The 13,687-nt window shown below is 36.6% G+C and overlaps 1 protein-coding gene across 2 annotated transcripts in view; it reads right to left on the bottom strand.

Moving 5' to 3' along the window:
• The window catches only part of xrn2 (5'-3' exoribonuclease 2), a 35,414-nt gene extending 23,262 nt beyond the window's left edge, over positions 1-12,152 (bottom strand). Inside the window, exons 1-18 of one of the 2 annotated variants that reach the window (XM_079583463.1) lie at positions 11,876-12,152; positions 11,215-11,342; positions 10,809-10,920; positions 10,098-10,209; positions 7,209-7,267; positions 7,002-7,091; positions 6,836-6,908; positions 6,546-6,596; positions 5,554-5,711; positions 5,389-5,463; positions 4,689-4,822; positions 4,554-4,611; positions 4,278-4,385; positions 4,102-4,146; positions 3,191-3,328; positions 2,011-2,052; positions 1,785-1,879; positions 111-246 (exon numbers count right to left, since the gene is read on the bottom strand). In XM_079583463.1, coding sequence (XP_079439589.1) covers positions 111-246; positions 1,785-1,879; positions 2,011-2,052; positions 3,191-3,328; positions 4,102-4,146; positions 4,278-4,385; positions 4,554-4,611; positions 4,689-4,822; positions 5,389-5,463; positions 5,554-5,711; positions 6,546-6,596; positions 6,836-6,908; positions 7,002-7,091; positions 7,209-7,267; positions 10,098-10,209; positions 10,809-10,920; positions 11,215-11,342; positions 11,876-11,950 — 1,689 coding nt within the window. In that variant the 5' untranslated portion in view covers positions 11,951-12,152. The remainder of the gene's footprint in view (positions 1-110; positions 247-1,784; positions 1,880-2,010; positions 2,053-3,190; positions 3,329-4,101; positions 4,147-4,277; positions 4,386-4,553; positions 4,612-4,688; positions 4,823-5,388; positions 5,464-5,553; positions 5,712-6,545; positions 6,597-6,835; positions 6,909-7,001; positions 7,092-7,208; positions 7,268-10,097; positions 10,210-10,808; positions 10,921-11,214; positions 11,343-11,875) is intronic. The other variant, XM_079583464.1, reaches the window with a different exon arrangement.
• Between the last annotated feature and the right edge of the window lie 1,535 nt (positions 12,153-13,687).

Here is a 13,687-nt window from a genome sequence, read left to right as displayed (position 1 = left end):
CGGTAAGATGAATACAGCTTGCTGGTATGTGTCGGCGACGACACAGCCGGTTTAAAAGGGCTAAAGACTATAAACCTTCAGGTTCAGGTGTGTGTGTACCAGTGATTTACCTGATAGTAGTACCGGAGCACCCAGCACAGGCCCTCCACGTACGACTTCACCACTTTCTTACGAAACTCATCGTCCGTCGCATCCACATCAAATTTGGTTTTGTAGTAACGCTGTTTCCAGCCGTCCTCCCATAACCTGTGCAAAACATTTATAACACAGTCACAGAGATACACACGCCTCAGTTTGTCATCTTCTCCAAAGAAAGGCCTGAATTCATTAAACACAAACCAGCCACTCCTGTGCCAAATTGAGCAGGTTCACTTTTATGCATATGCACGCCTATGAGAATTTCCCACTTTGACGGGCTCCATTAAGGGGCGATGGGAAACTTGTTTTCCACCTTAGCGCTGGTCAGGATATTTTGACATGCTCTGGAAATGCAGCTCACATAATCAAGGATGAGCTGCATCTGTCTAGTGTAACCTCTACAGCATCCCACCGGGGACACGGAAAACCTCCATGAATACCAATTGAACCCAATCGATTTAGACCGCGTTGGAAAGCTAATCACTGAAACATTTGCTGTATTAATCACTGGCTGTACGGACACGCATCACAGAGAGACTCCTGCACGACTCGCACTGAGATTTGTGGAAGTCAAGTCACCTTTATTTCTATAGAACATTATAAAATAGATAGTTTCAAAGCAGCTTCACAATAATAAACAGGTAGGTAACAATCAATATGCAAACTTCATTAAATAACCTATGAGACAAATACAAATTCTGCAGCTCTAAGACAATAGTGTCATTAACGACTAGTCAAAAAAGCAGTCTTAAGGAACGCTAGTATAATAAGCTCGTTTTAGACTCACCAGACCTTTACATATGATACACTCTTGTATTCAGAAAGGGAGAAAAACTAAGTCTCAAGATAAATGCTAGAAAGATGGACTATTTACCTAATGAATTAATAATCCAAAAATACAATATATATATACATGTTTTTTTTAAAAAGTAGTCTCTTCTCATCTCACTAAGGCTGCATTTATTTGATCAAAACTACAGTAAAAACAGTAATACTGTGAAAAATGACAAATTTAAAATAACTGCTTTCTATTGTAATCGCCTGAACGCTTGTGCAACAGCAAAAAACGCACCGTGTATGCCCGGCTTAACACTATATTGGCATTAAATGACTGAAAACAAGTTAATACTGCTGCATGACATCTTTCTTGTGACCACTGTAATAAATCTCCAAAATATTTTTGTCATAGAAACGTCTATTGTGGGTTTTTTTCTTTTCCAATTGGAGCAAATGGAAATGCAAATATTATATTTTATGTTTCTTTTCACCACTATAGAAATGTATCCAACTATGATGATTTTTGCTTCTGTGGAGCCCAGAAATGAGAAAAGAGTCCATAGTAAAATATTACCAAAATAAAAAAGTTATTTGACAGCTACTCAACATTGTGGACCATCCCTAAATACAACTTTTAATAACGGCTTTACTGACTGACTGCCTAAATAAATACATGTTAGCTAACTGCATGATTTGTATCATCTTAGAACTGTAAATTGTAATGTCCATATCTCCAGAAATGTAAAGCAATTTGTTATCAGCGGTGACTGTAGAAACACGCATTTTCTGTGAGGTTTCTTTGAAACTATGTATTGTGAAAAGTGTTACACAAATAAATGTGAATTGAATTCCTAAAGTTGTGTTGTTACCTGACCACATCTTCTGGTTCTGGTTCGCTGTCACTGTCCTCTGCTTTACGTTTCACACCACGGGTATCCGCGCTGTCACTGGTTTCAGCAACACTCTGAGAGGAAGGACAGTGATGCGGTTTATACACTAAATCAATGACAGTCATGTTTCCTGAGGTGGTTTGTCAAAAGCTAAAGTATAAAGCCCTTTCAAAAATGTTGTACAAAGCGCAGAAAAAATACATGCCTTCCCATTTTTGATCATGGCTCTCAAGGACTGAGCTGCTTCCTGAAAAATACAGAAACAGCTCATCCAACCAAGGTGACAAAATAAGCATGAAAGTCATACAAAAGCAGCAATAGACTGCAGCAGACGAGTTCTGCCAGTGAAGAGAATGTGTTTAACACTAATGTACTCATTGCACAAAAACACAAATGAGCTCGGAGGTTGTTTAAGCAACAAGTTGTGACCAAAACTTTAAGAAATCGTATCTAATAGCCGAAATACTCCAAATCCTACACCAATCGGAAACTACAGTAAAAGCAGTAATATTGTGAAATATTTTATTACAATTTAAAATAACTTTTCTATGTGAATATAATGTCATTTATTCCTATGATGCAAAGCTGAATTTTCAGCATCATTAATTCAGTGTCACAATCACATGATCCTTAAGAAATCATTCTAATATGCTGATTTGCAGCTTCATTTTTCTTTTTTTCTGCATGGAAACAATGCAATGGATTTTTTCCCCTGGATTATTTGATGAATATAAAAACAAAAACAGAAAAAAAATTATAGAAAAAAACAAAGGCAATCTTTTGTAACATTAAAAATGTCTTTACTATCACTTCCGATCAATTTAATAGATCCTTGCTGAATAAAAGTTGTTTTGTTTTTTTAATCTTACTGACTTGGAAAAACGGTGTACATAATTTGCAAAGCTTTCTAGTTCATTGCCTCAAAAGAAATTAAGAACATAATCTAGCATTTTGATTTTCATATACTTTGCCTTTTCAAAATGTACGTCTTTACGCTTTTGTAGACCTTACGCACGAGAGAAACGAGGACGCAGCATCTTCAGAATATTGTCTTTGAACTTCAGTTTTTGCGGTCGCTCTGTATATCTCTATGGCATTGCTGTCCAGGAGTAATTAGCTTTTGAAGTGGATTTACTTAATGTAAAGTTAACGAAAGTTATCATGAGGATTGTAATGTTTAAATCAGATGTCTTAAATGTCAGAAGATTTCAAAACTAGCCGTTCAATCATAAAATACACAAGATCGCTGTGAAAATACAGACCGGAATACAAAAGACAAGGAGCACGGCTACATAAGGTCTATAGAAGTGTTTTTTTCACAGCTGCGCTCATGTTAAGCTACTGTAGCTCATATTGACAATCACAAAGACAGTGTGACGGCAGACCTGATTGCGCTGGTTGCCCTGCATCCTCATCTCATACGCGGAATGTCTGGCGTTCTGCACTGCCATGGGTCGGTCTCTGCCGCCCAGCGCCTGAGGGGCAAACTGACCACGAGGGACAAATGATGGACCCTGCTGCGCCTGGGAAGAGAGCAATTAACAAGTTAACAAAAAAAAATTACATATATGATTATGTCTATTTATTATGCTGGTATTAATATATTATGATTTTACTGGTTAAATTAAATGGTGATTTTTAAGCAACTTAACCAGCGAATTACATACCTACCTACATACTTGCTGTTATATTAATTTATGTTTTGTTGTATTGGTGCATAAAAATAGTTGGTAACATTTTACAATAAGGTTTCATTTGGTAACTGCATTGTTAACATTAACAATGAACTTTACTTCTACCGCATTTATTCATCTTAATGTTAATCTCAGCATTTACTAATACATGTATAAAATCAAAAGTTGCATCTGTTAACATTAGTTAATGCAGTGTGAACTAACATAAAGGCTGTAAGAATATAGTGTTCCTAGTTAGTTAACTAATGTTTACAAATGTACCGCTTATTGTAAAGTGTTCCCAAATTGTTTAATCATTTATTTATTTTTTTATAAAACAATGTTTTATAAAAAAAAAAATTTATAAAAAAATGTAGCTTTATTATCCAGTCTTACTAATCACCCCCATAAAAATCTGTTATCTGCATAATATAATTGCACATTCAATGCGAGTAACTATTCAGCCGCTGTCAGCTGAATTAAATGACCTTGTGAATTGATTCAACTCACTGGCTTTCAAAGGAACTGTGGGTTTATGCATGTTGTTAACATTTCAAAAGGAATTATTGCAAAACCTCAACGTTTTTTTAAAATTGCTACAACAAAAGCACATTTTCACTCACTTTCATCCGTTTCTTCTTATCCTTCATTCTCCGCTTAAAACTCTCCTGCAGGATATAAAAGCCTATTATGAACTGATGAAGTGCACATTTCTGTATCAAAATCAGTGTAATGGGTCAGAGGTCACAAGCCCTCTGCAGCGCAGTGTTGACAGCAAACATTTATTGTGCAGTCTCACATCGTCGTCTTTGCGCTTTTTGAAGATGTTGTCCTCGGCCACCCCTACGGCTTGCATAATGAGCTCTACTCGCTCGAGATGGACAAAGCCGTTTTCTGTTAAGTAGCCCTATAGAGAGAGAGAAAAAAAACCTATTCATATAGTGCATTTAAACATTTCTCCCTTCAATCAATTCCAGATGGATAAAATCATGGTCACATCATAGTAAATAATATTAAATGAATGCAAATTCATGTTGACTTCAAGCATGAGATATATGGACGTGTAAATATTCACCCCAGTCTTATGAACAACATCTTTGTAGATGCCAACCAGACGATCGATGGCGCCCTCTCTGTTCGAAGACAAACTAGAGTCAGAACTCACTGTGAACGCACAATGAAACAACAAAAGTGTCTTCTGTGAGTGTACCTGATCTCAAGAGATGGTAAGTGGGGCAAGAAGTCGTTTCCCACAAAGAAACACAAAAACACCCAGTCATCGACGCTTCGTTCAAAGTCAAATGGAAACGGCAGGCTGGCCATCGTTAACTCCCTCTCCAGATACTGTGGAGCAAAAAAACATTATATACAGACACACGTTTACATAAATATACATGCTGTTTTTTCCACCAACTTGGTATTTTGTACAATTCACAATACTTTGTGGCAGCAAATTTTGCACATTCAAACATTTTCCTTATAAAGCATAAAAATCTAGTTTATAGTGACCATGAAATCAAAATTGACAATTGTTGTTTTAATGGAATTCTATTAACTTGTGTGTTAATAAATATAGCAGAATGTATTATAATTTATTTATAAATTGATGTGCCCTTGTAATCTTGAATCTAAATATTTCCCCCTGCCTCTTGCAGCGACATCTCTTCTCTGATGAGGGCGGAGCAAACTGTCACTCACATGAGATCCACCAATAGCAAACCACAACCATCCAATCAATTCCCCTCAGACAAAATCAAGCCCCGCCCTACATTTGTTCTTGTTCCAGAAGCTGTTTCTCTCTGATATACATCACAATAGGGAAGAACAGACTATTGCAACTTCCGTTTATTGACTTAAAATAATAATCCAAATTTCGACAATGTTAAAAACAAAGCAAAACTGGAACAAACCTCTCGTAACACAGCCAGTCGGATGAATATGAACTCCTGTTCTGATACTGGAAGTTTGTCTGCAAATTCATCATGCTGAGAGGGGAGACAAAACAATCACAAACACGTTCACAATAAATTGAGGTAAAGTTCTGGGCACAGGGATGGAGAGGACGAGTCTGTTACCTCGCCCTGTTTTTCTCGGGCCAGTCCCTGACAGTCTTTGATCTCATGGCCCATCTGATTACACAGGGCGCAGGGTCTGGGTTGGTTGGGTTTAAACTCTTCTCTTATAATGGTAAAGTTGGGTTCATGTGTCGCCAAACCCAACATTATCAAATCAGCTAGACAGGGGAAAAAAGAGAAAATTAAACATGTAATTATTAAATTATTCAAAGTGTTTCATTATAGACAGTTCAAAATAAATCCTTTATAGCTAGGAAAGTTTCAGATAATGGCAAATCCAGAGAGTACAAAGACAAAACGCTTGTATAACAAACATGCAGTCAATGTTCTTCACAAATTGAAGAACAGCTTTCAGTCAGATTCATATATTGAAGTATCTTCTCTCCAGAGTAATCAGATGCAATATAGGTTTCCTCATTCGTCCACTTAGTGCATTAATACTACAATGTTTTGCATCAAGTCCCTTTATACATACTAATAAACCCAAATAGATTTAATAAAACCCTCTCATAATCATGTTCTGCAACCTAAAGTCAGCATGAAATGGACGTTATTACCGAATTTACCACCGTATTCTGATATTTCCAACTGAAATGCTATCAAACGAGAGAAAAAACTTTTAATTTTATCCATTGGTTGTTGATTGCATCATGTAATGAGCACTGTACTACCATTTCATGGTGACTTTAAGCTACAGAACACGATTATGAGATCATGAGAGGGGTTAATTAAATCTGGTGTTATTAGTATGTATAAAGGGACTTGATGCAAAACATCATGTCTGTAGTATTAATGCACTAAGTGGACGTCTACGACATCAAGTGAGCACATCACAGGAAGAGCAAGTTAGTGCATGGATGAATTTATTATTTCGTTACAATGACTTTTAGAAACAAGTATTTAAGTACACACTTTCAGAATTATGCTCACTAAAATCTAAACTAGATGGCCAAATTCACTTTAATGCCTTTGAAAGAAAAAAAACACTTTACCATCAGCTCCACAGAGACAGTGATGTGTGTTTGGGTCGTGATTTGGCTGACCTGAAAAAGAAACAGACCCGAATGACACATTAGACAAGTGAAGCTCTTTGCCAACCACATTTTAGACTTAATACTAGACTTATCCTAAAGCATCTGTGGGATAGTTGTTTATTTAAAACAGAACACTAGAGGAAAAGGCTTCAAATAATAATCATACCACAAATCAAAGCAATATTTCAAAAGACCATCACAATTTGTTCACAAAATGTCACAATCACAAAATGAGTTTTCAGCTCTACCTCTCTGTCTCCTGATGAAATCCATAATTTTATGCTCTCCTTCACCAGGAACACTGGCGTCTGACAAGAAAACCTGAAGGACAAAGTAGATATTTATTGATTATATCCCACAGCAAAATAAAAACTCACATTTTAATTGGTTCATTTGAGTAGTCGTATGGCCTACTGTGACATTGCGCCACCCAGGATCATTGGTCAGTCTGTCTGAGACGTAATATCGCAAACATTTGGCCAAATTATCCATGAACTCGGTTCCCTAAACACAAAACAGTAGATGTCAATAGTGAAACACAATCAGGATGACATGCTGTTTGGCCAGTACATAAGAGGACACACAACTTCATTAAACCATCCAAAAAGTATGAACACTTACAGGGGTGATGCAGTTACTGTCAAAACGTTCTTTAATTCCATCAGGTGGCAGGTAACCACCTAAAGAGAGAAGCATTAATCAAGCAGGGAAACTAGAGAAGCAATGCTTCACAAACACCAAATAAAATTGTGCTCATTTAGTCTAACTTTAACATATTAGTGCAGGGATTCCCAAACTATTTGTCAGCCAAAACCCTGACTAAAAATATTTATTTGAAGTACACCCTAAGATTTTAAGTTAATATTAAAGGATTAGTTCACCTCAAAATTAAAATGTCCTAACCCCAATGCCATCCAGGTCTTTCTTTCCTCAGTTATTCAAGAAATTATCCTCAGAAATGAAGTTTGAGGAAAACATTTCTGGATTTTCACGTTGAAAGGTCACGCTCGATGTCACCGGCGGACGTACCACCCCACTGTTTACAAAGCAACTGTGCGAAGGAGGATAGTTCAAATAGTATTGTGTTGAATGACATGTTTATGTCTTTGTGTCATATTATTGGTCGCTTTGTAAACAGTGGGGCGGTACTTCCGCCGGCGACATCGAGCGTGACCTTTCAACGTGATGACGTAGTTCCCGGCGTGTTGCAGATCAGCTCAATCCAAACAATTGTAGTTAAAAAGTATATCATTTTTTTTCTTTCTTTTTAATTACCTATCGTTTCGCTAGATAAGACCCTCTTCCTCAGCTGTGATCGTGCACAGCCGGTTTAAGCACTTTAAAGACCTTTGAAACTGCATTGATTTGGACTTCAAAACGTTGGTTGCCATTGAAGTCCATTTTTCAAAGAAAAATCCAGACATGTTTTCCTCAAAAAACTTAATTTCTCTTCCACTGAGGAAAGACAGACATGGATATCTTGGATGGCATTGGGGTGAGTAAATTATTAGGACATTTTCATTTTGAGGAGAACTAATTCTTTAACATTTTGCATGTTCATGGTTCTCTGATGTTTGTTAATGGACAGATGATATGCAGGTAGTGTTGTCAAAAAATAGATATGTATCGATACTGAAATGATTCCAGTACTCCCTAATTTCTGCAGTATTGATACACTGATACCAACTGCACGTTCTCGCTCCCTCTTCTCTCCGTCGGTGAATTTGGGACATGCCTAGTCTCATTCGCACCGGTTGAATAGTCATCCCGCAGGTTTCGCGCTCACACCAAAAGTGCGTGCAGCACTGATAGTGGCGCTCTCATAAAGTCGCCTCTCAGCTCACGAGAACCAAATTTACTTATTTTTCGTGGCTTATTGTGCTTAAATGGTCAAACTGCCTGACTTGCCAAGTATTCAGGTAAATATAGTACGTTTTTGAACGGAAATAGTTGAGAAAAGTAACCCATGTTGTATAACAGTAAATTGAATCAGTGCATAAGCTCTTAAAGTGACAGCAGCCTAATAAACCAGCTGATGTCTATCATGTTATTAAAAAAACTAAGAAAATAATTTACTGCTCTTGACTTTTGTAACTTTACATGCAAGTAGTGTTGTCACGATACTAGAATTTCTAACTTCGATACGATACCTTGAAAAATATCGATATTCGATACCATTTTCGATACCACAGGGAAAAAAACTGCCACAATATTAAGGGGGTATTTATTTATTTTTAAAGCTAAATATAACAAGTCATGACAATGAGGTATATTTTACATGAACAAAAATGTCCCGAGTTCTATCTGTTAATGTTTCAGAAAAGTTAAAATGAGAAAAGTTACAGTGTTTCCTTTAGGATTTTTTAGCAGTGGGGAAAGGTCTGTCCAAACAACAAACACCCCTGATGCTGAGCGTAGCTCTATGCTTGCTAAATGGTACCCCTGGAGCCTGTTCCTTAAGTCTGTTTACACCTATAAAATCATTTTTAAAAAATGAGTGATGTGAGGGATTATTGATTGTCAAACAATCTTTTGGGTGCCCGCAGCCCGCTCGCAGTGTGAAGCGCGTGTCTGCGCTATTCTCTGACATACCCGCTCGCAGTGTGAAGCGCGTGTCTGCGCTATTCTCTGACATACGCGCGCTATTCTCCAACATGCCCGCTCGCAGTGTGAAGCGCGTGTCCACGCTATTCTCCGACTCCGACATGCCCGCTCGCGGTGTGTTTTTACGCGTGTCCGTGCTATTCTCCGACATGCCCGCTCGCGATGTTCTTTATCAATCAACCAAAGCCGGTAGCGGGGGCGCCGCCCTCGCCATCTTTCCATTCACTTCACTTTTGCTATTTAACCAGAGCGAATGAGACGAGTGCGTCACGTGTGGTGTTTGTCAACGCGCCTTTGGAGAGAAGTGAAAGTGAAAGCTCGGCTAGTATCGATACTTCTGGAAATTAGTATTGGCACCGTTCAGATATTTCAGTATCGATATTTTTTCGAAATATCGATATTTTTGACAACACTACATGCAAGTAATCATTTTTACAATGAAAACTATCCGGTGTTATCTTACATTTGAGACCCACCTGAAAATCTGTATTTGTTACCGTTTCCAATTTGTTTATTTGTTCTTATTTTGTTACTGTTTACTTGTCATTTATTTTGTAAATGTAGTTCAACAATAAAAAAAGTCTCCCTGTGTTGTGTGTAAGCTATTACAACAAAATTACGGTGGTAAAATGAATGGCGGTGTAGGCTTTATGGCCTTTTTGTCCCCGTGGTATTGAATATCTATATTTTTCAAGGTATATATAACAAGTTGGAAATTACAGTATCGTGACAATACTACAAGCAGGTAAACAAAATATATATTTTTTCAGGCAAGCATTTAATTGTTTTAAACCATAGTTTTTTTTAATTGTGTTTTAACTATTTAATTATTAGCTTTTTATCAAACCCACTGATTTCCAACCCCAGTTTGGGAATCCCTGGATTAGAGAATGATGTTGTTCTCACCTCTCTGAATAACTTCTTCTCTCATTTTCTGTTTCTCCTCTACAAGCTCCGCTCCTTCCTTAGATGCCCGGAAACGTCTTGATCGCTGCTGGTTCATTTTGGCACGAGGAGCCTACAAACAATACCGATGAGCAGCACAAGAAATGCTTACTGAAACGGTCAACTACAGTGTGTATAATTCATGCATGCACTATTTTAATTTTCAGAGCATTAAAGAAATGATGGATGGTCATGTTGTTTACCTGAGTCCTAAACCTTTTTTAGTTTTGGAAAACTGTTGACCAACTATAAAGTAATATTTTTAACTGAATGTCATTCTCTTATAGTTTGTGCATTTATTTCCAGCTTATATATTTTCCATCAACTTCCAGGAAAAATGTATGAATTTAAAGCTGTTAAAAACGCATTATTGCCGTATAATTTCCAGCAAGTAAAAAAAAAAAAAAAAACTTTAATAAGTAGTTTAAAGAAATTGAACATTTAATGAAAAATAAAAAATATTGTTTCTAACACAAAAAAATGGTTAAAAATGTAACTATTTCACCACAAAGTTTGTAATAATGCCCAATGGCTCACTCCTGAATTTATGTGCATTATTTAAGGAAATGTTCAATACAATGATCGAGAATTTACCTTTTCTACAGAGATAGAGTGCTGTTGTCAAACTGGCCTAATAAGATTATGAAGATGATTATGAAGGATGATACATACCACACCATCAATTGCCATGTACAGAACCCGTCTCGCTCGAACGATGTTAAAGAGACGGTCAATGTATTCAAAAATGGCAACCATCATTTCATCTTCATTTTTAGGTGCTGGCCTGCAAAAGGTTAAACATATTTTTTGAATAAGGTCACTTGAAGGGATAGTTCACCTACAAATGAAAATTATGTCATTATTTACTCAGCCTCAAGATGTTATACTATGGAACTCAATGGTTACAACAACAACTGTTTGGTTACCAATATTCTTTAAATTCTAAATATCTTCTTTTGTGTTCAGCAGAAGAAAGCAATTCATACAGGCTTAGAACAACTTGAAGGCGAGTGGATATATTTTTGGGTGAACTATCCCTTTAAATACATCAAAACATGTCAACAAGAGAAAATCTCACTTGTCCTCAGGATGTGTGCACGGGTGAATAATTCCATTCATGTCTAGATATAGGTTGTCAAACTCCACTTCATTTGGGTTCGGTTTGCTGGTATCAACTGGGATTTTAATTCCATTGTACTCCTTGGCCTGGAAAATAAGAAATGTAGGTATTACATATAAATATATTAAACAATCTACCTTCATAAACAAAAAAAAAAACTGTCCAACTACATTTATTTACATGGCAGAGCTGCGTTCATAAGCGAAATGTGGAGACTTGAAGCACCTTCAGTTTCACAATAGGACGAAAATTTGCATACTTCACTGTGATTGGTTGCTCGTTCGAGCGGTCTCGCACATCTAGTCACCCTAAAATGCGGTCTAGAAGAGATAGTAACATCTCAAGGTGTTTGAGACACGACCAGAAAGTCGAATCTCGAATTTAACTACGGTAAACATGTAGGCTATTCAGCCCAAAAAGATTAAATTGAATCAAATTAAAACCACATAAACTCAAACAAACACAAAAACAATCTGAAACGAACTCGTTCACATGTGAGCGTCAGGAATGTAAAGCTTATTTCAATATTAAGCTTTTAAGTTTAAGTGCAAGTGTATTATTATTATTAATACATAATTAATGAAATAATCCTTCAGATGCTATTGTGTTTGTGTCTTACCTTCTCCTCCAGACAGTGTACTACTATCGACGGATACTTCCGACTCAACCAGCGGAAAAATGCGGGGACTCCCATCTCCCGTAAAATTCAGCACTTTTAAACGAAAGAGTAACTTTAAAAACGATTAAAAACAGCGAAACACGCAGTAGGAGGAAAACAACCAGCAAACACAGAGCACGCAGTTGATTTACCACAGCACAAAACTTCCGGGTCAGCAGGAAATGATGCAGAAAGAAGCCAACCTCGCGCTGGCTGGCTAAAAAGAGAACTGCACCTCCAAATCAACAATCAAAACCAGCAATAAAAGAACATTTAGAAATTATAACGAATAAATAACAGCAAAACAATAAAAACTTAAGACTTAGTATATAATATATATACACAAGTTTTAAGCACTGATCTATATAAATGATCATTCATTAAAATGATATAATTAAATACTACTACTACTACTAATAATAATAATAATATAACCATGTATCATGGTTTTCAAAAATCATTTAGATCAGTGGGTTTAACTTAAAGTTGTCCTTGAGCACAAAGTAATGGAAAAGAGACACAAAGACTTATTGTAATAGACTACTAAAGTGATTTTAAGTGTTTGCATTTGAACAAGTCGTACTGATACAAAGATAATTTTGTATCAGTATCAGTTTATGTCTTTTAATTGCATTTATTTCACCACACAGCGGCAGATTTCTGTAGCTCCTTTCCAATGCAAATGAGCATCATATGCCAATCTATGGAGACTTGAAGTATTCAGCTGATTTCTGTGAAGAGCTGTTTGATCTTTGGTGATGCAAATTCAGTAGTTTGTCCTTGTCTTCATTTGCTCTTGAGTCTTCACATTACGTCCACCAATCCAGCGGCTTGTTCATTGATGAAGCCTCTTGTCACACAAACATGGACACACAAAGACACACACACAAACATTTATGAAATTGTGGGTGAAATCACATAGGCTCATATAATTCAGCCCTCCATACAACCAGAGTAATAAGCAAACGTTTACTTAAACCAAAAAACACATTAAATGTACATGCATTGGATCTCTTGAAAAAAAATGGACACACTGCAGAGTGAAATCTTTTATGATGTCAATCAAATCATGTTTACCTCTTTTGTAACTACATATTTCATGCAGAAAACAGCCTTCAACATTCCCAGGAAGATCCATCAGCTCTTCAGAAGGCAAATAACCACCATAAGCAAGTAATTTTCAGTCGAAGCTAGATATGACATATTTACTTTCAATCATATTCTCCAGATACATAACTCAAATCATGTTGTTCTGAATTGATCTTATATAGGCCTATATGGAAAACATCAATTTTGCAGAATGTGATGCATGCTTGAAGCTCATTATCTCAGCAATCCAATAACTAAAGGCCCGTTCACACCAAGGACGAGAATGTATATAGGCCCATATCAAATGTAAATTCATGTCCCATGCAGTTAATGTTGTCACATATTTCTGGTTAAATAAACATTACATAAAAAAAAGGAAACCAAATGTAGTATTTCACGTGAACATTGTTATTAATGTTCTATTTATTAAAACCAAGTATAAATCTCATCAAGTTTGTGTTTGATTTTGATTTTTGACGTGACATAAAGTGATGATATTTAAATGGCTGAGTTGTTTACATACTTTTTAGTCTTCCCATTAGCGCCATCATTATGTTCATTCAGACTGATTTGCGAACGTGGAAAGAAAACGCCCGAAAACAAGATAACTAGGGCGGCATAATCACATCCAATCATAGCGCGATGGAGGCATTGCCTCCTCTTCATTCTCAATTACCCCCCAGG

Source organism: Phoxinus phoxinus, assembly GCF_949152265.1.
Source record: "Phoxinus phoxinus genome assembly, chromosome: 16".
NCBI lineage: Eukaryota > Metazoa > Chordata > Actinopteri > Cypriniformes > Leuciscidae > Phoxinus > Phoxinus phoxinus.
This window is presented reverse-complemented; position numbering and strand designations above follow the sequence as displayed.